The sequence below is a fragment of the Python bivittatus genome, unplaced genomic scaffold (genome assembly GCF_059951505.1).
Source record: "Python bivittatus isolate LINGU-HERP-01145 unplaced genomic scaffold, Pbiv_v1 ctg000040_np1212, whole genome shotgun sequence".
NCBI lineage: Eukaryota > Metazoa > Chordata > Lepidosauria > Squamata > Pythonidae > Python > Python bivittatus.
The window spans coordinates 4,738,736-4,764,573 of record NW_028277032.1 but is presented as its reverse complement, the minus strand read 5'-3'; the positions used below and the strand labels follow the sequence as shown (position 1 = coordinate 4,764,573).

General features: G+C 44.2%; 1 protein-coding gene across 1 annotated transcript in view; it reads left to right on the top strand.

The window, feature by feature from the left end:
• The window catches only part of GRIK3 (glutamate ionotropic receptor kainate type subunit 3), a 264,817-nt gene that overhangs the window by 179,206 nt on the left and 59,773 nt on the right, over nt 1-25,838 (top strand). Inside the window, exons 5-7 of the mRNA XM_088154122.1 lie at nt 4,913-4,966; nt 23,762-23,935; nt 24,357-24,500. Of these exons, the coding sequence (XP_088010248.1) occupies nt 4,913-4,966; nt 23,762-23,935; nt 24,357-24,500 (372 nt within the window). The remainder of the gene's footprint in view (nt 1-4,912; nt 4,967-23,761; nt 23,936-24,356; nt 24,501-25,838) is intronic.

Sequence of the window (25,838 nt, the reverse complement as noted above, 5' to 3'; positions counted from 1 at the left end):
TTTTCTCCAGGACAGGAATCCTCAGACCATCCCAGACCAAGGGCTGTCCAACCTTTGTTTGAAAACCTTCAGTGATGGAGCCCTTGTGACTACAGGAGACAAGGCTGTTCCATGGGTTAATAGCTCTCACAGTCAGGAAATTCCTCCTTATTTTCAATTTGAATCTTGCTCTGTAAAGCTTCTACCTGCTGGTTCTTGTCTCAGCTTCAGCCACTACAGAGAATAAATTCTCACCCTCTTCCTTATGACAGCCCTTCAAAAACTGGAAGACCTCTTCTTTTCTTCAGGCTAAGCATACCCAGTTCTCTTAACTGTTCTTCATAGAACTGAATCTCTAAACCCCCAACATTTTTGTCATCTCCTCTGCATCTTTCCAGTTCCTCAGTGTCCTTCTTGTATTGTGATGACCAGAACTGAATACAGTAGTCCTAGTGTAGTGTAGTGTAGTGTAGTGTAGAGTTGAATTATCACTTTCCATGTTCTCAACAATTATACCCAGTGGTATAATTGTTGGCATGCTGACTGGCATGCTAGGTGTTGTGGCTCAGTTCTGCTCTCAACCAGCTCACAAAATTCCAGAAAATGTAACAATCAGCTCTTGCAAGCCAGTACGAGCCAGCTCCAGCACACCACTGCTTATACCTCTGTGATGCAGCCAAAGATTTCACTGGGTCTTTTGGCAGCTGCAACATACTATTGGCTCATGCTTCATCTGTGGTCTGCCAGGACACCAAGGTCCTTCTCAAGTAGCATCGTCAAGCTATTACCTTTAACCAACTACCACCTACTTTGTACCTGTTTTTTCCCATCTAAGTGCAGAATCTTACATTTTTTGCAATTGAACTGCATATTGTTGGATAGGGCCCAATATTCAAGTCTATCAATATTATTTTGAACCTTGAGCCTGTCTTTTATTAGCAGTCCCCCAAGCTTCTATTCATCAGAAACAAAGAAAAAAAATTAAGTCCAACTTAATGTCTGAAAAGTCATCTGTCCTTTCAAGAGAAAGTGGAGCCAGTTCCAACATGGGGACTAAGCCCTGAAAGGTTCTCACCCTTGAGCCTGCCATCAGAGAAGCAGGAATAGCCAGAAGCGCCAAAAGGCTGAAAGAAGAGATTTGGCAGCGATGTTCCTGCTTAGCCATGAAGAAAGGTAGGGAGGAGGACGGTGCTGCCGTGCCCCAAAGGCCAAAACTGAGGTTTTGTCCTGGCCCTCAGTTCAGGGCTCTGCAATGTAGAAAGGCATGAGAAAAAGGGAACATTTAGAGCCATGCAGAGGGCAGTATTTGCAGAGCCCAGGTCAACAGAGCGAGAGAAGAAGATGCGAAGCCTGCCTGTGAGCTGCTGCGGTCATGGAGACGCGAAACCACCAAAGTATAAATGAGAAGCTTTGCTTCTTTAGGGCTAAGAACTGGCAAATATATAGATCAGTGGCTCTTAAACTGTCTGACCCAGGTACCCCTTTTCCTGGTCTCAAATAATGTCATAACCTCCCCCCCAAAACAGACTCTTGTTTTACACAAGCATCTCAACAGCGGCATTCCCAAACGGGGTCCTCAACTCACAAACAAGCAATTGTAAATTGCTCCATTGCCCCCAGGATATGCCCAAATTACGCCCCCCCCCCCAGTTTAAGAACCATTGACATAGAAAGTTATGTGGATGAAGATGGCAAGCCCTCTCAGGAGCCACAGGGACAGCCCATCGTCCACCTGCATGGGCAGCTCCTGGCGGCCGACCCCGCAGCAGCCTTGTGGCCCTGGAGCCTGACAGGACCCTTCGAAAGATGGGGCAGTGGGGGTAGAGCAATGCAGGAGAAAGGCCAGCCCCATGTGGCCCGGGGCACCTGAGACGACGCCAATGAAGCCTCTGGCCCTGTGGAATCCTGTGATGCCGATGGCATAGACGGGACCCGGAGTCGAGGGCAGGGGTCGTGTCACCCAAGGCAGGGTGCAAGGAGCGCCAGGCCCAGGACTGGCCCTCGGGGGCTCCGTGAAAGCGAGTGCTTAAAGGGGACAGGCCGAGGCGAGAAGGCTGTGCCAGCGATGCCCAGAGGCTGCGAGCAGAACAAAAGCAGTTGGAGGTCAAGCGGGCCCGACGCGGCTGATCTGCCGAAGAGGCCAGAAGAGGTTACCAGCTTTGGCCACCAGAACGCCGTCATCCATCACTGCGCAGATGGGTCTCGGTGGGATGACCAGCTGGACATCCTGCCTGAAAGGTCGTAGCCAGCAGGGGAGGTCTTCCCCGAGAGGCAAGGCAGGGTGGCAATGAGAACACGAGTCTGGCTTCAGAGAAGGTGCTTTCAGCTGAGGTGTAAATCAGCGTGTTTAAAGGAATCGGGAAACTTATAGAATTGTAGAGTTGGAAGGGACCACATGGAACATCCAGTCAACACTCACCAATGTGCAGGAAAACCAATTAAACCATCCATGAGAGGTGGCTGGATAACCTCTCCTTTTCTTAGACCCTCCAGAGATGGAGAACCCACAATCTCCATAAGTAAACTGTTCTTTCTTATATTTAAACAACATCTAGACAGCTGTAACATATATCTGTAATTTCTGGTCCTGGTTTTTATATCATGGAAATAGTTCTTGACCATTTTCCTTTCAGCTTCCCTTTATGTACCTGAACGTGGCTATCATATCTCCTTTAAGTCTTCTTTTCCTCAGAGTGAGCATCCCAGATTCCTTCAGCCTGTCCTCATAAGGCATGTTCTCAAGTCCCTGAATCATCTTGGTTGCCCTCCTCTGAATCCTTTCTATCCTGTCAATGTCCTTCTGGAAATGGGATGTCCAGAACCATACGTGGTACTTCAGGCTTGGTCTCACCAGTGTGACACCCAGTAGTCAACTTATGACATCCAATTCCAATCTTATGGCAACATTGGAGGCATAGTAAGGAACCCACAGAATTGATCCTTGGAATCTAGCTTGCACCCTCTCTACTGGGGCAAAATTGGTACAGGGACCCAGTTGTATACCACAAAGTAAATGTGCCATTACCTTGACCTTATAAAGTTTCAGCTCAGCAGGAATGTCCTGCCTTCCCCTGTATTAAAAAAGAAAGAATGGCCAGATTTGCTTCCCTGAGCCACATGGGAGCAGTAATCTAGGTGGACATCTTGCCGTCCAGATGCATGGAAGACACTGTAGGAAGAAAGCTGGGTCAGTGGATGGTAGCAAAAAAATCAGAAAAGATGCATGGAAGATTACACTTAGGTAATTAAAGGACTTCACTTGATATATTTTCATGGTCTAATTATACTTTTTTGCTCCCCTAGTGAAGAGGAATGGTACTTGTGAAAAAGATCATAGAATAGTAGCTGATTGCAAGCTGAATATGAGCCAGTAATGTGTTGGTGCTGCAAAAAAGGCAAATGTAATTTTAGATTTCATCAACAGAAGCATAATTTTCAAATTAGAGGAAATAATCATTCCACTTTATTCTGCTTTTGTCAGAATGTGTATCTAGGATTTGGGCACCACAGTTAAAGAAGGGTTTTAGAGAAACTGGAACAGAGACAGAGAAAGGCAAGAAGGATGATTAGGAGAGTAGAAACTAAGCCCTATGAAGAGGAATAGAAGGAGCTGGGACTGCTTGGCCTTGGGAAAAAATGTCCAAATGGGGGGTTGGGACATCATAGCACTCTTCAAATGCTGGAAAGGACGTCAAACAGAAGACGGTCAAAGCCTGCTACCTCTCGCTCCGGACTGCTGCATTTGAGGGACAGGATGGCAGATGCCAGCCGAATTTTAGAGAAGCCTCTTAACAGGACGAGCAGCCTGACTGCCTGCCCGGGGGAGGGGGGGTCCCCTTCATTGGATGCGCTGAAGTGGAAACTGTTCTCTTGACTACCAGCCAGGATGCCTTCCTACCCCGAGCAGAGGGTTGGTTGGACTCAGCTGCTCTTTCCGGCCCCGCAAGAGGAAAGCCATCCCAAAGCCCTCGTTCCATCCCGTCCCCATTCTCAGCTGGATATTGATTACCTCTACAACTTCCTTGACCCAGGAAATATTTCTGATTAGAGTTTCCATGTACTGTTAACAGTCCTCCCTCTAATGAAGAAGGGACACACAATTATTTCTTAATCAGGTGTATAGTACATGGCAAACCATCACATTTCGTTGTGGTTTCTATAAACCTTGGTGTTTTGGCCCAGTTTGGCTTTTATCCCTTTGTAGTTTCCTTAGATCTAAAAGTGAAAAAAGGGCGAGGCGGGTCCCCCCTCTTCCAGCCCCTGCTTTCCAGGAGATCCTGCTTTTGAGAGTGGGAGTCTGGCTTTTCAGACTGCGATTTCCCTCCTGCCCACGTGGGTAGGCAGTACCCTGTGGGTACTTCCGGTAAACCAGGAGAGCTTCCCTTCTTCTGCTTTTCGGGCAGCGTCCCCCCACTCCCCCCATGGATGAGCTACAGCCCTTGAGCCATAGCGTGTGCTTTCTGCACCCAGCCCGATCCGTGGGCAGGAACCCCCCTTCTGGCGCATCAGCTCTCTTTGGACTAGGTCTGGACACATGGCTCAAGGGTACTATCAAAAGTTGGCTCCTGCTTTTTCTCCCTCTTCACCAGGGCTGTCCACAGAATGTGGTCAGATGAGTCAAGATGACAGCCGTAATGGTGCAATCAAAGCTCTGCCTCATTTCTGTGTGCAATTGCATCTCCTCCTCCCGGGAGAGTCTTCGCAGTGCAGGAAGAGTCCTCGGCCCAACCCGCAGCCACTGGAGCTCCTGACCAGCACTGCCCATCCCAGAACAAAGAGACAACCTCGGCTCCCTGGGCTCCAAGGGGCTGCTGGTCCATCAGCGAAACAGCCATGCCCCAAAGCCCCTTTCCCATCAGGGCTCGGGTGGCTCTTCTTTCTGCCCTGTTTGCACAGGCTCCTTTTTAACCTGCTTCTCTCTGCTCTTTCTCAGGCCATGGCGATGGGGATGATGACAGAATACTACCACTTCATCTTCACCACACTGGTAACGTACCTCGACTCATGTACCAGCCTTGCCCTCCACAAGCCTCTGAGGAAGGCAGCCCAGTCAGGGTCAGAAAGGGACAGAGACAAGGGTTCGCGAGCGACAAAGAGATCAGCATCTGCACAGTCTTTAAGAAAGCAGCCATCTTGCAACATGGCGCTGTCTGTGCATGTTTATGGGAATGTGTATGTGCGTTCTGAAAACAAAGTTGCTGAAATGGATCTTGGGTTCGGATCTAATCCGGCCAACAGAGTAAACTCTTAATCACCATATATATTCATGGATAAGCCTATCCACAGATAAGCCAAACCCAGTTTTGGGGGTGTATTTTTGAACCTACAATTCTCAGCTTATCTGCGAATATATACAATATAGGAAAAAAAGAAATCTGGAATGCGTTTTCCCGTCAGAATCCCAATATCCACTGAAAAGGCTTTGGTGCAATTTTTGTTGTAGCAGGAACAATAGCTGATGTTACTCTCTCAGGTTTTGTGTTTTGCTGCACAAGAACCCTGTGGAGGAGGCTCCTCTGTTCTGGGGGGAGGAAAGAGAGCTTGGGGAGAGAAGCCCAGGGATTCGTCACAGGGGCAGCAGAATGGACTCTCGGTTGAAGAAATACGTCTCTTCCTGCTGTCCGGGGAGCAGACCTGAAGCGGGGTACGGGGGGTGAGAAGCCCCTTGGGTTTTTTGGCCATCCGGCTGTGCTGCTTCCAGCCTCCGTAACTTCATCCGGGCTGTGCTGGGGCCTGACTTTATCTCCAGAGCAAAACCTGTACATGAAAACAGCACGTTTAATTTTTCAAATGATATCCTCCCCCGATGCCCAGCCCTGCCAATAAAGCGATATTTTGGTTGCTGCTGCCATTGTTATCCTTCTGGAGCAGCTTCTGCAGCTCTCCGATAACCTCTTGTTCATCGAGCCCAGCCGAGGGCTGGAGCCATGTTTCTGAAATACAGCCTGAAGATAAGGAAGGCGTTTCTGTTCAGCCAAAAAGAACGAAAACAAATGGCCGGATAAACAGTTGCACAGGTGCCGTTTCCCTGAAATAGAGGCGGTATTGTGGGCAAGATCTAGGCCCTGCTCGCAGGCCCTCAGCCCTTGGTCGCCTCCTGATTGGACTACTGCAATGTGGTCTACATGGGGCTGCCCTTGAAGAATATTCAGAAGCTTCAGCTGGTGCAAAATGCAGTGGCGAGGGCAGTTCTGGGTGCTGGTCGTCCGGCACGTGTGACAGCTCTGCCCCGCAAGCTGCATTGGCTTCCCATGTGCTTCCAGGTGCCATTCAAGGTGCTGGGAGCCACCTTTAAATCCCTTCATGGCTTGGGGCTGGGTTACTTATGGACCTTCTCTCCCCAGATGTATATATCCGGCAGGAGAGGCACGCTCTGGGTCCCGTCCATGAGGGAGAACCGTCTGGCAGGACCCAGGAAGAGAGCCTACTCAGCCGTGATGCCAGCCCTCTGGAACCTCATCCCCCTGCAGATCAGACTCGCCCTGACCCTGCTGGCTTTTTGCAAGGCACTGACAACCGAGTTTTGCTGTTGAGCCTGGGGCCCTGATGGTATGAGTGAACCCCTTTCTGGGGTGATTGTTGGTGTTGTTGTAGGTTGGTTGCTCAGCTGCTTTTTATGTTATTTGTAATGTTGTTTATTGTTTTCATTATTGTTAGCCACCCAGAGTCACATACCTGAGATGGGCAGACGTATAAATGTAACAAATAAATATTTTAATCCACGGTTCCTCCAGTCACTAATGCGATGAACCTCTTATGTCCTAGTGAAAGGTCCCTTAGCGACTCTGAACACCTCAGAGATCCATCTGGCGCAAAAGAGGAAAGGTTTCTACAAAACAGAAGGGCTGGAGTGGGTTGGGCCTTCTAGAGAAGCTCCTGCACCCATCCTTGAAACTGGGGAAGGGCCAGAGGGTCCCCCTCTTTCTTTCTTTCTTTCTTTCTTTCTTTCTTTCTTTCTTTCTTTCTTTCTTTCTTTCTTTATTTATTTATTTATTTATTTATTTATTTATTTAGAGTTCAGTGTTGTCTGGCTCCAACTGACTCTGGGCAGCTCACAGCATAAAAACAAAACAATAAATATACAGTAAGAACAGAGCATATAACCGTAAGCACGATGGAGAATTCAGCAACAAACAACAACAAACATTTCATTTGCCCAAACCATGTTAGCCCAAATGTGGGAAAAGAACCAGGTCTTTAAGGCTTTCTAGAACACCATCAGGGTGGGAGCCACCCAAATATCAGGGGGAACCTCATTCCAGAAGGCAGATGTCACTTCTGGGGTTTTGTTTGATGACACTGCTTAATTGAAGGGACCCGGAGCATGCCAACACTGTTGGATAGAACTGGCCAGACTGAAAGCACGAGAGATAGGCGGTCCCTCAAGCAACCAGGCCCTATGCCTGTAGGCTTTATAGGTCATAACCAGCACCTTGAATCACACCTGGAAACAAACTGGCAACCAGTGCAGCTCGTGAAGCAGGGCTATCACATGGGCATACTGAGGCATGCCCATCACTGTCTGCACTGCTGTGTTCTGGACCAGCTGAAGCTTTCAGGTGGTCTTCAAGGGCAACCCCACGTAGAACATGTTGCAGTAGTCAAGTTGTGAACTGACCAGGGCATAAGTGACTGTCTGAAGGGGCTCATGATCCAAGGAAGGGCACAACTGTCTTGAGTCTGCTTATGTATGCGAGGAAGGCTTCTGCAAAGGTGTCAGTGGGGTTCCTATTTGATTGGCTGCTAAAAAGACCCACCACAACATGGCCTTTGTTCTTTGGAGGCCAGATGGCCCTATTCAAATACTAGCCGCCAGCCCTTATGTTGGCAAGTTACATATGCCGGTATAACGTTTGCTTCCTGATTGCCTTGCATTAATTAGGTCAGTGATGGTGCTCTCCTTACAAGTTTATTTTTTTTAATAATAATTTTATTAAAAGTTTAATTAATTTATTTATATGTTAAATTTATATCACCGCCCAACTCCCCTACAAGGAGGGACTCTGGGCAGTTCACAGCAAAACAATTTAAAATAAATAAAAACATAAATAATACAAATATAAAATACAGTTATTAAATACAATAAAATCCAAGAGATGGTGATATTATTTCAGCCTGTGATCAGATAATATCGGTCAAAGGTAAGACTAGGGAACCACTCAACCCCAAAACTGACTACTCCCATCCCCACCCCATGCGTAATGGCAGAACCAGGTCTTCAGTTTTTTTCTGAAGTCTAAAAGGCCAACCTCACTTCTGGGGGAAGAGTGTTCCAAAGGGCATAATTACAACAGTAAAAGGTAATACAAACTAAAGAATAAAAAGGAAAAAAAAAGAGGTGCAAAAAAGCAAAACAACAACAACACCCTAAGAAAGCAACTTCCCACCCTCATCACAAGGGATAAACAATTTCATAACCTCTTCACCTCCTCTCAATTAACAGATATAAAACTCTTCATCCCATAACTCATCTCTTAACTGTAGGCAGATCCAACACCTTCTCCAATCCAGGTGTCAACAAAAAGTCCAGACAGAGCCCTAAAATAATAACATTAATTAACATACAGGTAGTCCTCGACTTATGACCATTTGTTTAATGGCCATTTGAAATTTCAACAGCACTGGAAAAAAATGACTTATGACTGGTCCTTGCACTTACGACCATTGCAGTGTCCCCACGGTCACGTGATCAAAATTCAGGCACTTGGCAACTGACATATATTTATGATGGTTGTAGCATCCCAGGGTCATGTGATCACTATTTGTGACCTTCCCAGGGGGCTTCTGACCAGCAAAGTCAATGGGGGAAGCCAAACTCACTTAACAACCGCATTGCTTAGCGATGGAAGTTCTGGTCCCAGTTGTGGTTGTAAGTCAAGGACTACCTGTATACAAAACTCCACAAAGTTTTTCCATTCCAAATCAACATATCCCATTCAAGTAAACATTCCATATCTCAATCCCTAATTATAAACAAATCCACATTTAACAAATATAAAGTAATCCCAGTATCCTAATATAAACAAAGACTAAAATTTAACATAACAAAGAGGGATATAAAAACACTGTCAAATGCAGAGTGAGGTTAAATTCCGTTAAACTGGGATACATAAAGTAACTGTAGAGGAAAAAGCTTAAACACCATGTTAAATGTAAGCAAATCCAATACACATCATTTTTCCAGTCCAGGTATCAGCAAATCCAAGAAGAACCACCCAAAATAGCAACATATCCCATTTTAGCCTTGGTCAAATAAACTAACTTTGTGTTCCTTCTTTTTAGGCAAAACGATCTTGCTCTTTAAGCCATTCATATGATTGTTGATTCTTATTTCACATTCCTTCAATACTTCGTATAATCTCTTTTGTAAGTCCAGCAAAAAAAAATTGTTCCAATTGCTCTCTAGAGTTGTTACTTTTATATCCTTCTTAATTTTTAAAGCCTCATCCAATTTTTTCTGTATATCTGATGACCAATTCTTATTCAGATTCTCGTTTATGTTATTCTCAGGTAGATTTTGTTGTATTTCTTTTTCTGCAACATCTTCTGGGAACAGACTGCTCCTAAGAAAACACAGCATAGATAACATAATTGATTCAAAGTCCCGGTGCAGTTCCTCAAAGATATCTCTGAACGCCCTTATAAGTTACTTATCTTGTTATGTCTCCAATATCAATAGGCAATTTCTGAAAGTGGTTAGCAAGGGAAGCGTGAACTTAGCGCCCTTGAAAAAAGCTCCATTTGCAGCTGGAGCAGTTATGGCAAATTGTCTCATCTCCCGATTTTCCCACCCTCCAGAGTTAGGGTTAGGGTTGTGTTAGGTTAGGTCTTCTGGTCTCCTGGCATGGAGCAATCATAAGGAGAACAGCTTGGGCAATCTCACATCCTCTCTTTGTCCAGAGAGCGTTGAAGGAGTCGATCTATTCATCGGCTCCCTGTCTGTGGCTGCAAACATTGGCTCCACTTTTCATGGAGCTGTCTTCAGGCCGCCATCTTCCCCAGAAGTCTCATCTCTCCTTACAAGTTTAATGTGGGAAATCAACTGGTGGATTCCCCAGTGGTGAGATAACTTGCTAGACACAGCTGGCAGAACCCAGTTCTCTTTTCCAGTTTCAGTGGACCTTCCATGCAGCACAGGAAAGAGCCCAACTTCTGCGTTTTGAAAAAAACACATGCTTTAAAACACAGGTCTAGCATGCTTTCAGAAGAACACTAGACCTGTGTATAAAGTGTCCACCTATGCTCTGGAAGGGGCTGGTTAGCATTATGCAGGCAGGTGCCCTGTGGAGGCCAGTGTTCCAGTCTCCCTTGCTGCTGAAGCCCAAATGGCCATGGAGGGAAGGGCGGTACTTGCAGCAACCTAAAGGGGCCAACAGGAGCCCTGAGATTACTCAGATGCATAACAAAAACTCCTCAAAGAAATAAGACATTCATCAACCAGAGAAGCGCGGGGTTTCCTGGAAAGAACATACTTGGCAGAGTTTGATTCCCAACCAGCACTGGGGTAATTCATGTCCCCCATCACTACTGTCAGAGCAGATGGCAGCAGCTAATTGATCTTGGCTGAACTTGAAAAAGTTCATTATGACCAGATGTAGTTAGTACTTGGATGGGAGACCACCAGAAAACCCCAGGTCTGTAGGCTTGGCTGGAAATTCAAAACCATCATGGAAGAAGTTAATGGGAAACCTCTTCCATATATTTATGTATTTATCAATAAGTCTTTTATACCGCCCACTCATAGACTCATATACAAAATAAAAACATCAGTGTAAAAGTGTGTAAAAGCAGCTGTGAAGTGTGTGGCTGGCAGCTCAGGAGCTGCATTTTCCCAGGGATTAAGGCAGGGAGGCGCAAATGTCCTTTGCTGCATGGTTGGGGGTCCAACCCCTCATTCTTTCCCCACTGCTGGGAGATACTCATAGGCACCCTGACAGCAGGTGCCTGTCCATGAATTTGCTGGCCCGTTTTAGCATGGAAGGCAAAGAGCACAGCAAAAATGAGCAACAAATAAAAGTAAAAGAAATTAAAGATAGACAAAGTTTGGTGGATGAGTTGGTCTTGGTTGGGGGAACTCAGAAGCACACCTGCCTTCCAGAACAAGATAATATCAGGAAATTGATCTTTATCAAAAGTTGAACCTACCCATGATAAGGGGAATAACCATAAGTTCTTTGCAATATGTATAGCACTGTCTTGTTCCAGGGTCACAGCTGAGTCTGCAGTGATCAGTTCAGCTCTTGGACTTTTCCCTCCACCTGGATTAACAACACTTAGTGTCAGAAGTGGATCTAGATTCCTGTGCAACAAGGAAGGCCTGCTGGAGATCCAGATACGGCATAGAACCTTCTCTTAGCTGGTGAAAAGAAGAACATGTAAGTTTTGCCACACAATCAAAAACAGCAAGTCAGCACAAGACCAGAAAGCCCATTGGAGCATTGCTGAGCACACAGTACAGAATAGTGTCGTCTTTGGTGACAGCCTCTAAACAAATAAATATGGGCCCTCCAATCCTACCACCAGAAATGAAGCTTACTGGCAACGCGGAAGGCCGATGGTGACACTTTCAACAAATATTTCTATTATACCTGATAGTCATCGGCTGCCATGAAAAACAGGACGATCGCTCTTCAGAGCACTCTTCCTGACAGCACTCGGAGCACATGTCCTTGATGTGTATACGCCTGTAGATTCATGGATGAATGAAGAAATACTTTTAAAGCCATACTGCACACATCTGAGGCCTATGGTGTGTTAGAAAAAAATGTACGAAGGCTTTGTCTTCAGATTACATCTACAAAGGGAGACTGGGACAAATGAAGAATTTGAAAAGATCTGCATCTAAAATGTCAGCCTTGCTGCTTTGGTATGTTGACTGAGTCTTTGATCAAGAGAGTATAAGAACACCTAGAGAAATGAACCTGTCCCCAAAAGTGAAAGATGGGCGGGGATACAGCAATGATAATACTCTGGTATTGACCATCACTTGTGATGAAAATTTATGGAAAAGGGGGAGTCCAGCCAACTCTGGTCATCAGACTGCTTTGAACCAGCAACAAGCAAAGAAGTGTAGAAACAGGTCACAGTGTGTCCAGCCAGTGCTGAATGGGACATAGCTATAAACAAGATCCAACATTTGGCTAGACACATAAGTCCAGTTGCATGGCAAAAATGTGCAAAACTACAAAACCAATTCAAGAAATATACACAGAACTGCCAAAGGAACACGAAGATGAAGAAGATGATTTCTTCATAGGCACAACTGACACGGACTGGGACTCATCAGAAAGAAGGCTGGGGCGAAGCAATGCCCATTAATGGAACCCCCATTTCTCATAAGATTGATACTGGTGTGCAATGCCTAACGAAGACGGCCAGAGATTGAAGCCTAAACCAGACCTGTGCCCAGTAACCATGCACCTGAAGTCAGGTAACGAAGGCCCAGTAGCTCCGCCGAGTGGCTGTGTGCTCACTTTGAAACAGAAGGGCACTCTGGATGATGATGATGATGATGATGATGATGATGATGATGATGATGATGATGATTTATTAAATGTATATACTGCCCAACTCCCAGCGACTAAAGCATTAGTAATACCAAATTTGTGAAGAATCATCCTGGACCTAGGAATATCTGGAAAGTTACAAAGTATCAGTTGTGTCAATATAGAACTATCACAGGGGAAAAAAACCTCTACATAATTAAGGCGATAGGAAGATGCCTGTCATGGTATTGAGTACCTCCCAACAACTTGCAATACTATGTTGAGTAAAGTTCTACAACCAATAGTTCCTGCTATGTGAAATATATCAGTAGCACTGAAAGCAGAACTGGGCAGAATGGAAAGGAGGGGAAGCATTTCCTGGGCGGAAGAAGCGACTGAATGGGCAGTTCCCTGCCTTTAGTTCACAAGAAGAAGGAAATCTGAGAATGTGCCTGGACCGCAAAGAATTAAACAAGTACATTCAAAGAAAGCATTATTACTTCCTGAGATGCATGCTATTCTTGGCAGGTACAAATATATTTTCAAAGCTGGATGAATCAGCTAAATTTTGGTACATACCACTGGATGAAGAAAACATCTACCTATGTATTTTTCATACACCAGGTCAACTGTCAATGCAGGCACACTGTTTGGTTTGGGCTCTGTTCCTGAAGATTGCATTGCACCACACAGCTGATGAAAGGCATTCCAGGAATCGTGATATACTCGAATGACAAACTTGGGTGGGGCACCACAGAAGATGGGCATGAACGCTGATTAAATCTGTTTTAAAACAATAAAAAAACAAACAGATTCTCAAATATTAAAATACAAGAAATACAGTATTTTGTAGAAATATTAATATGGCATTAAACCAGACCAGGTGAACGTAAAGGCAATTGCAGTTATGCCAAAACTGACATGCCAGAAAGAGGTTCAGAGGTTGTGGGAATGGTAAATGATGTCTCAAGATTCATTCCCCGCCTGGTTGCCCCACCAAAGATCTGATACTACCTTGCAAATGACGTTTAAGATTGGACTTTAGCACGTGATAAAGGCCTAAATTACATAAAGAAAAGGCTACATGCAGGATCTGTTTTACAATTTTATCATCCTTCTAAATAAGCAAAGTCCACACATGTTTCCAAGAATAGCTTGGGTGCTATTTTGTTCCAGGAACATGATGGGTCATGCTGTCATGTGTTGACCCTCACTTCATGAATCTGTGGTCAGACTGAAAAAGCGACGCTTGGGTTCAAACATTTTCTATCTATATGGAAGACAGTCGATAGTGGAACCAGCCACAAATCCCTGATCATCATACTGCGGAAAGAATTAATTTATACCCAGAATACTGGGGCGAACTGTGGTCCTGAAATTCAAGTAAATGGCATAGAGCAGAACCATCCAGTGAGCCATCACATATAGCAACAAATCACAGAGGCCACTAAAGCTGATGAAGTTCTTAAGGCGATTTGTCAGGTAATTCGAGGACATGCCAGGGTGGTAGATGTTTCAGTCTCTCTAGTCTAAGCTTTCAGAATATAAAGGCACATTCTCAAGATCACCACAAGATCATACCTCACTCATTACAGCCAACAAATTTAGCTTGCCTACCTGAAGTTAACATAGGGGTTGAGAAGTCCAAGTGATGTGGCAGAGACACTCTGTGCTAGCTTACCCTGGACTCTAAGATTTAAGTGGAATTGCAAGGTTTATCAGGTATATCATCCCAGCTTCCAGTGGGGCCCTTCAGAGAAGAGGAGTTTTCTTTGGCCCCATAGGAAAAGGTAGGCATTGACCTGTTCAGACAAAATGATAAATGCCATGTAAGGATAATGAGTTATTATTCAAAAGAAGCTGAGCTAGAAGACTTGTTAGTGGAAAAGACTACTAAACACATCTAAACTGTGACTGCCAGAGTCCGTTGTTCAAAAATATCCTTCAGTATGTCCAATGTTAGAATATTTTGCTTCATTCTGTAATTGTAAGTCAAGTTTACATATTCTTCTCCTTTAATTGTAATCTTCAGTTCCCTCTAGTTTCCTCTAGTGTCCAGTTTTTAAAATCTTATTATGTTTTTTTTAAAAATTCAAAACAAAAGCATTTTCCTATGAGAAGGATTCTTTATAATTAATTCCAAAATCTTATTTCAAATTCATCTGGACCCTTAGTCCATTTGTAACTTTCTAAAATCAAAGTTGTAATCACCCTTTTGCTGTTTATTCCAAAAGCATTATTTTTAAGTTCTTAAACTTGTACTTTAAACTTTATTTCAATTGAAGAAAATTCACCCGGTGCTGTCACATGTGTCAATCCAAAGGTTCCTAATAGCTGAAAAGCAGTTAACAAGCAATTTGCTAAAGTGATTGGAAAGGAAGTATGCAAACTTAGTTTCCTTTCAAAGGTGCCGACTGCAGTTTGAGCAAGATGGTTATTCCCATGTCTCCCAGAGCTCTAAACCCACTGGAGACAGCTGTCTTGTGGTCTCCTCATGAGGAGCAACTGTCTGCAGCACTTGTGAGCAGTCTCAGGTCCTCTCCTTGTCTGGAGAGTAATCACTGAAGAGCCAGTTTACTAGCTGGCTCTTCATTCTGCTGTGGTTGTCAGTTCCACTTTTCGGAGCCATCTTCGATCTGACATTTCTTCCTCTGGAAGCTGTTAATTTTAATAGTGTCAACAGAGACATCTGCCTCTATGGAGAGACTGTATCTAAAAGATGTTATGGAAGAGGAACAACTTTTACCTGAGAAGATCAAGACCGAGTTGAAAGTGTTATTTACAAATGACGGGTTACAAGAATGACATGGAAAAAGATACCGGCTGATGTGTTAATAATTAAAAGGGATATACAAACAGCAAACCAAGAGAGCAACCTGGATAATGTTCCTATATTGGATTTACAAAAGAAGCTTGTTAAAGTTTTGAAGAATCTTGTGAGAAGGGACAAAGAAAAAATGAAAGGAAATCAAGTTCTGTGACATTAATTGAACGGACTAAAAATTAAGACTGGTAGAAGTAAATGGAAGGAATATAAGGTTGGTTTATTTGATCAAGGTTAAATAGATATGTTGTTATCTCTGGTGTGAAATCAAAGCACAGGACCTAAAAACAGTATATACTGGAAGGGACTCCACCAAAAGGATAGTGAGAGCCACCCCTCCAAACAAAAGATGCAGTGATATTTATACATTTCAGAAAAGGAAAAAATGATGCATGCATACATATTCATAAGCAATAGATCTTGGGTTATTTCCTGGCCTTCTGCTATCTACTATCTTTAAAGAAAACAATTGCCTTAGGGAGAAGAAACATGTCAAAAGGAAAGGGCAATTTAGGGTGCCAAATGCCAGAAAGAAGACATCCTTTATTGGCATCTTGAGGATAGATTCATGGGCTGCCATGGGAATGTTCTGATAAGATTTACAACAGTTCACATCTAGTGTGAACTAGATGATAAACCAGCTCCAAGGCTGTTGCAAATTCCTTATGTTTTAATTGGATTTAAATTATTCCATTCATCTGAAAACTTATTTTCCTCACACTGGTAACCCTTAATGCTGACACCATAATGGTAACCCCTTTTGCTGACACCAGCACTGAAATGAGGACGCTTTATTGATTTGTTTATAGGTAAGAGGTGGGATATGGGAAGAAGAGATCATTTGTTGTATTTTAAGAGGAGGTGAAAAGTTACTGAAATTGTTTATACTTGTGATGAAGGTTGGGAGTCACGTCTTTAAATATTTATTTTCTTTTTCTTTACTGTATTCTTATTTTTCTTTTTTGCTTCTCTTTCTCTTTTTTCTTTCTTTTCTGCACCTTCTACTCTTTCCTTTTATTCTTCTATTTTTTTTTTTAGTTTGCATTAGCTTTTACTGTTGTAATTCTAATCTTTAACAAAAATACGATAAAAAATAAAAAAAAACTGTGATTGCTAGACAGGGCACACTGAAAGTTGTGATAACAGATAATGAGCTGTAATTTGCAGGTGTTAAGTTTAAAACTTTTGCCAGCTGTGACATCAAGTCCTGGACACTGTCCGTCAAACAGACTTGTGGAAGCCGATTTATGGTTTATCAGGAGAAAGGCTAGAGATGTTGAGGAAGAGTCTAACCTTTTTCTTAAGAACTATAGGATGGCTTTTGCACTGTGGGAAGCCTTCAGGCAAGTTTTGTTTGGGAGAAATGTAGTGACAACATGTCTTCCTATTGTAGATCCATGGAAACTGCATCGGAACTCTGTGGTATTGAGTAAAAGACTCAAAGAACGACGCACATGTAATTCTTGCCATAGTGACAGCGTTATGTCCCTTTCTCCACTCTTGCCAGGCAGAGTGAGCAAAAGATTCAGAATAATGGAGACTCCGAGCCAAAGTGCAAAACTCACCACAATCCCATTAGGTCAAAACAGGATCAGAATAGATTCTTTCGTGCAATCCACAAATGAAGTTGCAGAACACCCTGAAGCATTATCAGGATAAGGCTTAGAACAGCTAGCACCAACTGGAGTGACAAAGGATAACCAGAGGCTACTATTTGAATTGTTTGGAGCAGGTGTGAAATTAAGAAGCCAAACAGACTAACTGAACAGTGTGACATGTTATTTTATTTAGAAAGAGAAGGGTGTGGGGAAGTTGGTATTTACCAAAAGCTGAACTTACTCATGTTATGGGGACAATGTAGGAGGACAGCTACATTAGTTCCTGGGGGCAAAAGAAAATGCTATTAGCCCTAAAAGGCACAAGCTTTCATGAGGTGGAGCTCCCTTCCTCAGAATCACTTCATCACCAACCTGTTTCTCAACCCCCCCCCACCTCACCCTGGTGTAAACCCTAGATCAATAAAGTCACTTCATACATCTGGTGAAGTGAGTGGCATCTCTCAAAAGTTATGCCTTTTAATAAAATTTGTGGTCAGAAAAGTGGCTTCCACATGCCTGATGTCATGGGGAGTAATAGTGTCAGCCTTCCCAGGTAGACCAGACAGGAATCACAACCAGATGAGCTAATTCTACTTTACTGTAAGGCTACATTAACAGAATCCTACAAGACTGAAAGTACAAATCTCCCACCGCCTCCTGTACAGCTGAGAAGTTAGGGAGGGTCCCTTCTGAGCCTTTTTCTCCAGCTGTGGACTACGCCCCATCTTGTCTGACCATTCCCTAGGCAGCATCTCTTCCTCCAGTCTTCCAAGGTCATTCCCACATACCTTTACGAATAGTGTGTTCCTTGCAATAAGTTACATTTTTTTTTGCTCCAGGTCAGAGTTGAGTCCAGGCTTATCTTAATAAATGCAGTCAGTTCATCGCCTCTCCTAAATGAACAAGGAACGCAGGACTGGAACTCCCATTCCAGAAATGGGTTCCAAGCCTGCCTCTGCAGGGAGCAGCCAAGATGTGGTGGCTTCACTACTGTCTAGGGACTTTTTCCTGCAGGGCCCTGCCTGCTATCCCCCCCCCGCCCCAGTGCTCTATTTGAACAGACCCACCCCGTTGGTCTGCATTTCTGAAAAGGAATGGAGGGTATCTTAATCCAGTTTGCATTTTATGCATACTTTGCCCTAATTTGCGCACTTTTGCATACAACCTTTCATTGGAACTATAACACGCAGAAAAAATGAATATTGAACTATAATTGCCTTTTGGTTCATGTATTGGTTTAAAAAGTGTGCAAGTTTGCAGTAAAATGGAAATGAGACAAATGTCCCTTTCTCTGCAGAAGACAATATAGTCGGCAGCCTTGCTTGCACTCTGCAGCACTTCACATCTCCAGAAAAGACCGAGGGACATTCAGGGGGACATCCCTTAGCTGTGCCAGTTGAGAAATCTGTGGGCAGATTCTGGGCAAGATGGATTCAGCCGTCAGAGACATACCAATTCTCAATGACTTTACTGACCCAAAAGCAGCCCAAGAGCCCCTCTCTCTCCAGGTCCATTCCTGGGCACAGTGACGCCCACATGCCGGAAGGTCCATCATGCTGTCACAATGGAAGCCCTGCCCTTTGGTAGTTGTGACGTTGTGATGTCTTGGGCACATTTGAAAGAGGCAGAGTCTGCATCTCCACATCACAATGCATGGTCCACCAATTACCCCATGGATGTCTGTACAGAGCAGGTGACATCTGTGGATCTAATCAAGTGAATCTTTGGAACTGTCTCGCCAGGTCAGATCTGTCACAGACATTTTAGCTAAGCCAAAGCCTCACATCTTTCCTGGTTCACCTAGAAAAGCTGGCTTATCCAGACCAAGCAGGAAAGAAGGCCCAGAATGCATCCAGCAGGGATCAGGCTGGTGTGTGCAGGCAAGGCCAGAACTCTGCCGGGATCCTCCCGCAGGCTCTGCGGACAGCCAGCTTGCCCAGACGGAGCAGGGGGAAGGGAATGCAAGTTTATATCTGAGCTCTAACTGTACTGAAGATGCTGGGGATTAAGCACCTAATGAAGCATTTAACTTCTATTGGTTCCTTTTTAATAAAACCTGATGTGCATAATTATGGTTGAAGCATGAAAGTTTCTCCCAGATCTTTGTATGCATGTATGATTATTTGTTTCAGTAGGATTTGGGGCACAAAATTGTACTGCAGCATCTAAGCAGGAGAGAATTTCGGATTGTAGCTGATGTATCTTACTTAGGATAGCCTTTAAAATTGTTTTAATTTTATTTTTTCACAACTGTGCAATTCTCCATGGTGTAGAAAACATTAAAAATCCATGATACAATTAATAAATGAGAATATAGTACAGGAGTTAAAATCAACAAACTACCTTACTGAAGCAATATTATCTAACTGTGTACCATATCAGCAATATTAAAAACGAGAGGAAGTTAAATTAGGGGGAAAAAGATCTTTCTAAGCACTCCTACTTTCACCACCCACACTTAAGAGGGATATCAAGATATCTCTCCTGATCTCTGAGTAAAGGGCCAAATTTTCTAACTTTTTGTTATAAAAACATGTCTTCCAGCTCAAAGGAAGGTCCTTGTATGGAGTATTTTTTCCATTAGTCTTATATTCCAAAGCCCCCATATTTCTTGAGGGTTTTGATTTAATATAACTTACATTGCATTTTAGAGCAGATTCCTGACTTTGCAATGCCAAGGTGATGAGAAAAGGCAGTCTTTTTTGAAAATGTGAAAATGTGGTGGTTCATGGCACCACAACATTTGAGAACCTCTGTCTTATTGGTGGTGGTGTAACCCTTGTATTTTAATTCACGTTGAAATAATGCAGCTTTTTAAAGGATGCCCCACTTTTTCTCATTTATTAGCCAGCTTGATGTTTCTCATTTTAAGCGACTAGCATGGCAAATTAATACATTGCCTGCTTTGGATGACCACTCTGCTGCCCTGCACCCGAAGTCCCGCCTGGCGGGGTCATTCCGCGTTGCAGAGGAAAGCCTTTGGGGACTCTCAGGAGGCTGGAACTGGGTTTATTCAGAGCGGCTAGAATTGAAGTGACGATGGAAGAGAGCAGCAGGTTTTGGTAGGCAGAGAAAGGAAGAATGGGCAGGATAAATGAGGTCGTAAAATGTGACGTGAACTTTTGGAACATGCATTTTAATCAACAAATGTATTTAATGGCGTTAAGGTTTTAAATCATATCACATAAAGTGAGAAAAGTGGTAGGAATATTATTGTATGTAAATGAAGAATGTAATAAAAAGATTTTACGTATTATAAAACAGCAGGATGCAAATAATGAGCATACCAGTGAATCTTAACTCCCCCAAATCCCCTAGTGACTGTCACGTGGCTGGGGAAGCTTGCCCTCTCAGAAAATTGTAATCAGGGTTTTGATTCTATTTTTAAAATCATATTTACAAAGCCACCCATCTCACAGATGATGACTCTGGGTGGCTTACAATGAAAACTACAAGATAGCAATGTAAAAAGAAAAAATCAACAATTAAAAAAAAATGTGATTGAAAAGGCAAAAAGAGAACATCAAATCTTACAGAAAATAGAGCCATCTCATTAACGCACCATTCCCTTGAGACCCCTAAGCCTGAAGACACAACCAAGTCTTGAGGAATTTATGGAAAATTAACAGGGATGGGACCAACCTTATCTTGGGGGCCCTGCTTCCTGGGACCCACCAAACGTAAGTCCCTGGCAGACAGGATCCGCAACATGCCTTCTCTGCCAGGTCAAATGGGATGGGCTGATGTGACCGGGGAGAGGCAGTCCCTCAGATAACCCAGTCCCATGCCACGAGGGGCTTTAAAGGTCAAATCCAGCACCTTGAATTGGATCCGGAAGCAAACTGGCACCAATGCAGCCCGCAGAACAGAGGTGTAACGTGCATTCTAGGGCACACATAACTGCCTGTGCCGCTGATTTCTGTACAAGCTGAAGCTTGACTACTTCAAGGGTCACCTTCTTCGAAGGAGCAGGGGGGGCCTGAAGGGTCCCATGGGAGATGTTCATGAGCCCCATGTTGGAGGCCCCTGCCTGGAGGGAATGTGGCAGCTGGTGTAGAGACTGTCATAGGTTGTGCTGTCAGGTGTGATGAGAGTGCAGTAGGATTTGGTTCCACAACAAAAGTCATAGTAATAGCACCTATAAAATATGGAACTTGGAGCACTTGTAGGCACAAGTAGGTACTGCAGCAACAGCTGGTGGGTTTATGCAGCACAGTTGTTTACAAATAACACAATAACCAGCTCCTGTTGTTTCACAGCTGGTTTTGGATGCCTGTTCTGCAAAAGACTTAGTGAGCAGATGCAAAATCCCATTTGACAACTTGAGCCAGACAAGGACTTGAGACACTGATAGTCAGTTCGCCCTACAGTGTCCCGACGGACCAAACTGCTGTATTTGATCTGGTAATTGGAAACATCAGCTTTTTTCCTAGGTGCCTCTGTCTTAGAATTGGCAGGAAGGAGGTGACTGGATTCTCTTCCCCTAGTTCTTTGCCGGAGTGACTCAGTCTGGTCATCCAAGCATCTGTAAATTTCAGGGCTTTCTTTGTCAATATTCCTCCATTATCAGATGCCCACACTCTTGCTGTATTCATACAGTTTATTTAACCAGGCCAGTTATAAACATAGCAGCTACATTTGCACAACATGCTATGCTTGATTAATTTTAATTTGGTTAGTTATTTTGAGGTTTAATGTAGTGTTCAGGTTGAGCTAGTTAGTTCATGGAAGAATGTACTTTGTAGACCCAGAAAATGAGTTAATTCATTAACAGGTTCATCAGCCTGGGTTGTGTAAACAGAGCCACTGTAGCTCCCAAGCTGAAGAAAATCACTTGGAAGAACATCTTCTTTCCTCGCTTTGGTCCAGCTCTTTCCCCTCTTCATCAGGCAGAGCAACTGCCATTTGTTCCTTGCTCACCTGTCCTCCCCTTTAGGACATTTAGGTAATGGCAATGGCAATGGCAATGGCAATGGCAATGGCAATGGCAATGGCAATGGCAATGGCAATGGCAATGACAATGCTCTAGAGCCATCCTTGACTTGGCAGGAAATGGTATTGGCATGCAACTTGATCCATCTCTGTTCCCTATCACTGCCACTCACCCGACTTCTCTCCCAACCCAGTCAATTTGATGCTGCTCTTCAGTGGTCTCAGAATAAAGGGAAAACACTCCTTCAACACTAGCACAGTTCAAGGCAGCATCATGCAGTTTCACTCATGAGCTGGGACTATGATGAAGGCAACTTCATGGGGACATGGCAGAAAAAGAGGTTGCCAGGGCACGTTTGTGTCATGGGTAGGTAGAAATGGGTAAAGGCCCTTAGGATAGACTTGTGAAGTCTGAATTTCAGGCTCCCCAGGTTGGGAGTGAATATTCCGCTGCAGGATTGCAGCACCAAGAGATGACTTGAGCAAGTGCCCCGAGGCAGGGCTTGCAAATATCCCTTGTGCTGAGCACCAAATGTGCAGGACTGGGACACCTGCCAGAATTGCTCTGACAGAATGCTTCCTCCTCTTTCCTCCTTGATAAAGGGCACACCTCTTCCTTTGCCATTGGTGGAGGTGGTTGTAAAAGTCCAGAAAGGTATCTTAGGTCCTCCTTGACCATGACTGGAAAATTCACAAAACCATATTGCAGGTTTTTAGCAGTGACAGCTCATAGTTACTACAGTACTATTCTTTTTATGGGAGATGAGTTTTTGAAGATTTTACTTATTCGTTAAATATATGCTGGCCTGTAGCTGAAGATAAAAAATATATTTGAAAATGTACAGGAAGAACTCAACACACTCAGTTTAGGACTAAGCATGTATGTAAAACAGCTGAGATGATCAGGAGAAAAAAGTACAAAGATTTTCTTATTCTTTGAGGAGGATTGTGCATGGAGAAATGTGTGTGTGTGTGAGAGAGAGTGCGCACGTGCAAGTCAGCACAAAGTGGTGTCACAGCTTTCAGTTGTAATCCAGATCAATGGAGAAATTGGTGATGGGGTTACATATTTCTTCAGGGAAAATTGGGAGTCACAGGGGCTCCTGAAATCAGTGCCATGAGTAAAGGGGACACAGTTCTCAAGGTTCCACGACAGCACCAGAATCTGTGGGCACGGAAGCCATGTGGGAATACTCTTTGAGACAGAGGCTGGGAAGCAAGCCAACCACAGTGCTCTTATTAGGTATGGGTTCGATAGGGGAACAGAAGTATAAGGAACTGAGATCAGTTTTAGACAGTTAAGTACTCAAGGATTAAAGCTAGAAATGGTCAGAAGAGAATCAGCAGTCATTTAGTTGAAGAGCTATCCAGTTATCCCTGGTCAGGGTGTCAGCGCCCCGTGGATTCAGTAGGCCAAGGAGGAAGCAGATCTGTACACAAGGACATACAGAGGAAATCATACATAAGGTGTCAAACAGAGTGTGGGTGATTTCAGAGGGCGTGGACGTATCTCAGGGCACACAAGAGGAGACCTACTTTTTTACATACTTTGGCATTTCACACAGTTTTTGATTCTTGGAAGCATTAATAGCAACAAGACTTAATACCATAGTTTCCCATTCACTGATTTTTCTTTCAAATGTTGTATCTTTCCTCTTTATGTTCAATTAATCATCATAATTAACTGAGTCTTGGCTGAGAAAAGCTTCCCAATTGAAACCAATACTGATTACCCCCCTTCCCCAAATTTTAAGGTTGTTTGCTCAGGCAAAGTATCTGTGAATTCCAAAAGAAGCTGAATTTCAAAAAGATGGGTGACATTTCTCAGCAACCTTTCATTTGTCTCTTACTTTGCAACCGCTTCTCCCCCTTTTCACGTTAAATTATGTCAGAAGGAGAGCAGGCAGAGAGCTGAGCTGAGGGTTTTCTCTGTTTTCCAACAGGATCTGTATGCACTAGATCTTGAGCAATATCGCTACTCTGGAGTAAACCTGACTGGCTTCCGCATCTTGAACGTGGAAAATCCCCATGTATCTGCCATAATTGATAAGTGGTCTATGGAGAGGTTGCAGACGGCCCCCAAACCTGAACCCGGATTGATTGCAGGGGTGATGATGGTACGACGGTCACTTTGAACTCCTTTTTCTGCTGGAGTGCAATCAGGAAAGGTTTGCGGCTCGCTTGGGCCTGTGCCAGGCTGCTGCCAAAAGTTTTAGCACCCTCTGCTTTTGCCAGAACAGGACAACTTGCATCTTCAGGCTGAACTACACATTATATCTGAATGGGTAAAATAACTTGATGCCCCCTTCTTCCAGTGGGCAATAATCCTAGGAGGAGGAACTCTGAAGCAAAGAAGCTGCAACCATGGATTCATGGTTGTTTCCTGGAAGCCTGGGTGCAAAGGCAAGTTATCCAATGATGTGCAAACTTGCCAGGTTTTTAGGATGGAAATAGAATATCCTGGGGAGCGGGGGGGATTGTTTGGATCTTAGAGTAGCTCGATGTGATCAAAGCAATTACTGTCCCCCTTCATTTTAGACAGATGCTGCCCTGTTGTACGATGCTGTCCACATAGTCTCTGTGTGTTACCAACGGGCCCCACAGATGACGGTCAACTCTCTCCAGTGCCATCGACACAAAGCCTGGCGATTTGGTGGACGCTTCATGAATTTTATCAAAGAGGTAAGAAGAGCCCCAGATTTAGATTGATATTGCTCAGGAGGCAAGTGACAGAGAGAGGGGCAGGGGCTAGGCTGTCAGAGACCTTGGCATTGACTCATAGCCTGTGATTCATGTCTTCAGGACAATTTTTTTAGATGGAAGGTGGGGGTGCCCCTTGGCCTGGTTTTGCTAGCCAGCCAGATATTTTCCCTGATATTTCTCAAGCAAGCAAGACTGTGTCATCTCAACTGTAGAGGAAGCCCACTAGTTCACTTGTCGCCCCTCCACCAGATGCATAATTTCAAAGGGCTCCTGCTGGCTCAAGTAGAAGTAATTGCCACAAGAGCAGCAGATATGCTCAAGTACTGTTCAGATTTTCGAGGAGGTTGTACAATGACCTCACTATTGTGTGCATGAAAAATGGAAGCTCTTCCTGCAGGCAGGCACATAAAGACAGAAGACAGGAGTCAGTCTGTCCAGACATTTGTCCTTGGATTAAGACACGGCTTCATCTGAGTGGCCTGGCCTAGGCAGATCCCCTTCCCGTGAATTCTCTTTTTCTGGAATTGCTATGCTATGCTCACAACCATGTTGTGGAGCCTCCAGATGACATTGCTGCCAAATCACCGTAACCCAGGCTCTCTTGAGGCACTCTTGTGGTTTGTCAGGCTTGATTTATGGCCACTGAATGGTGATAAAATGCATGGAGGATGAGGCTTTAAGCGGCTGCTGGTTGCAACGGCAATCAAAATGATGTGATATGGGTATGTAAAATTATGCACAATGTGGAGAGAGAGAATATACTTGCATCATTGGTCAGCCAGTGGGGTTAAATGGTTCTGATAAAAAAGCAGGTAGGAAAGACTTTTGCCCACAAGCTGTGGAGTTGCTACCTCGGGGTACAGAGATGCCCAGCCACTTGAAAAGCCCTGAAAACAACTCAGCCATATCATGGAGGAAGATGGCTCTGCAATTACTTGTACGAAGGCTGTGCCTATTATTTTCAGGGTCAGAGGAAGAGGCCACTCGCAACCACTTGTCTCACGGAGCAGGAGGCGTGGGGCATGCCCACTGACCTCCTTGGCATTTGGCTGTGGGGAAGAGCGAAGCTTTTAGAGTGGCCTGGCTGCAGGGCAGTTCTGATGACTAGTCAGCGAGTGACCTCCTGAGCATCTTTTCTGAACGGCCTTTTGAAGAAAGCTAATCTGGCCTGGACTAATCTAACTGTCACCCACCAGTGCGTGGGCATGTGCAGGGCGGGTGTATGTGTGTGTGGGGAGGTAACTTCTGGCTTCCTCTCACTTCCCCCTTTTCTTCTTACAGCTAGTTTTGAAAGGAACCAAGTAACGGGAGGCAACT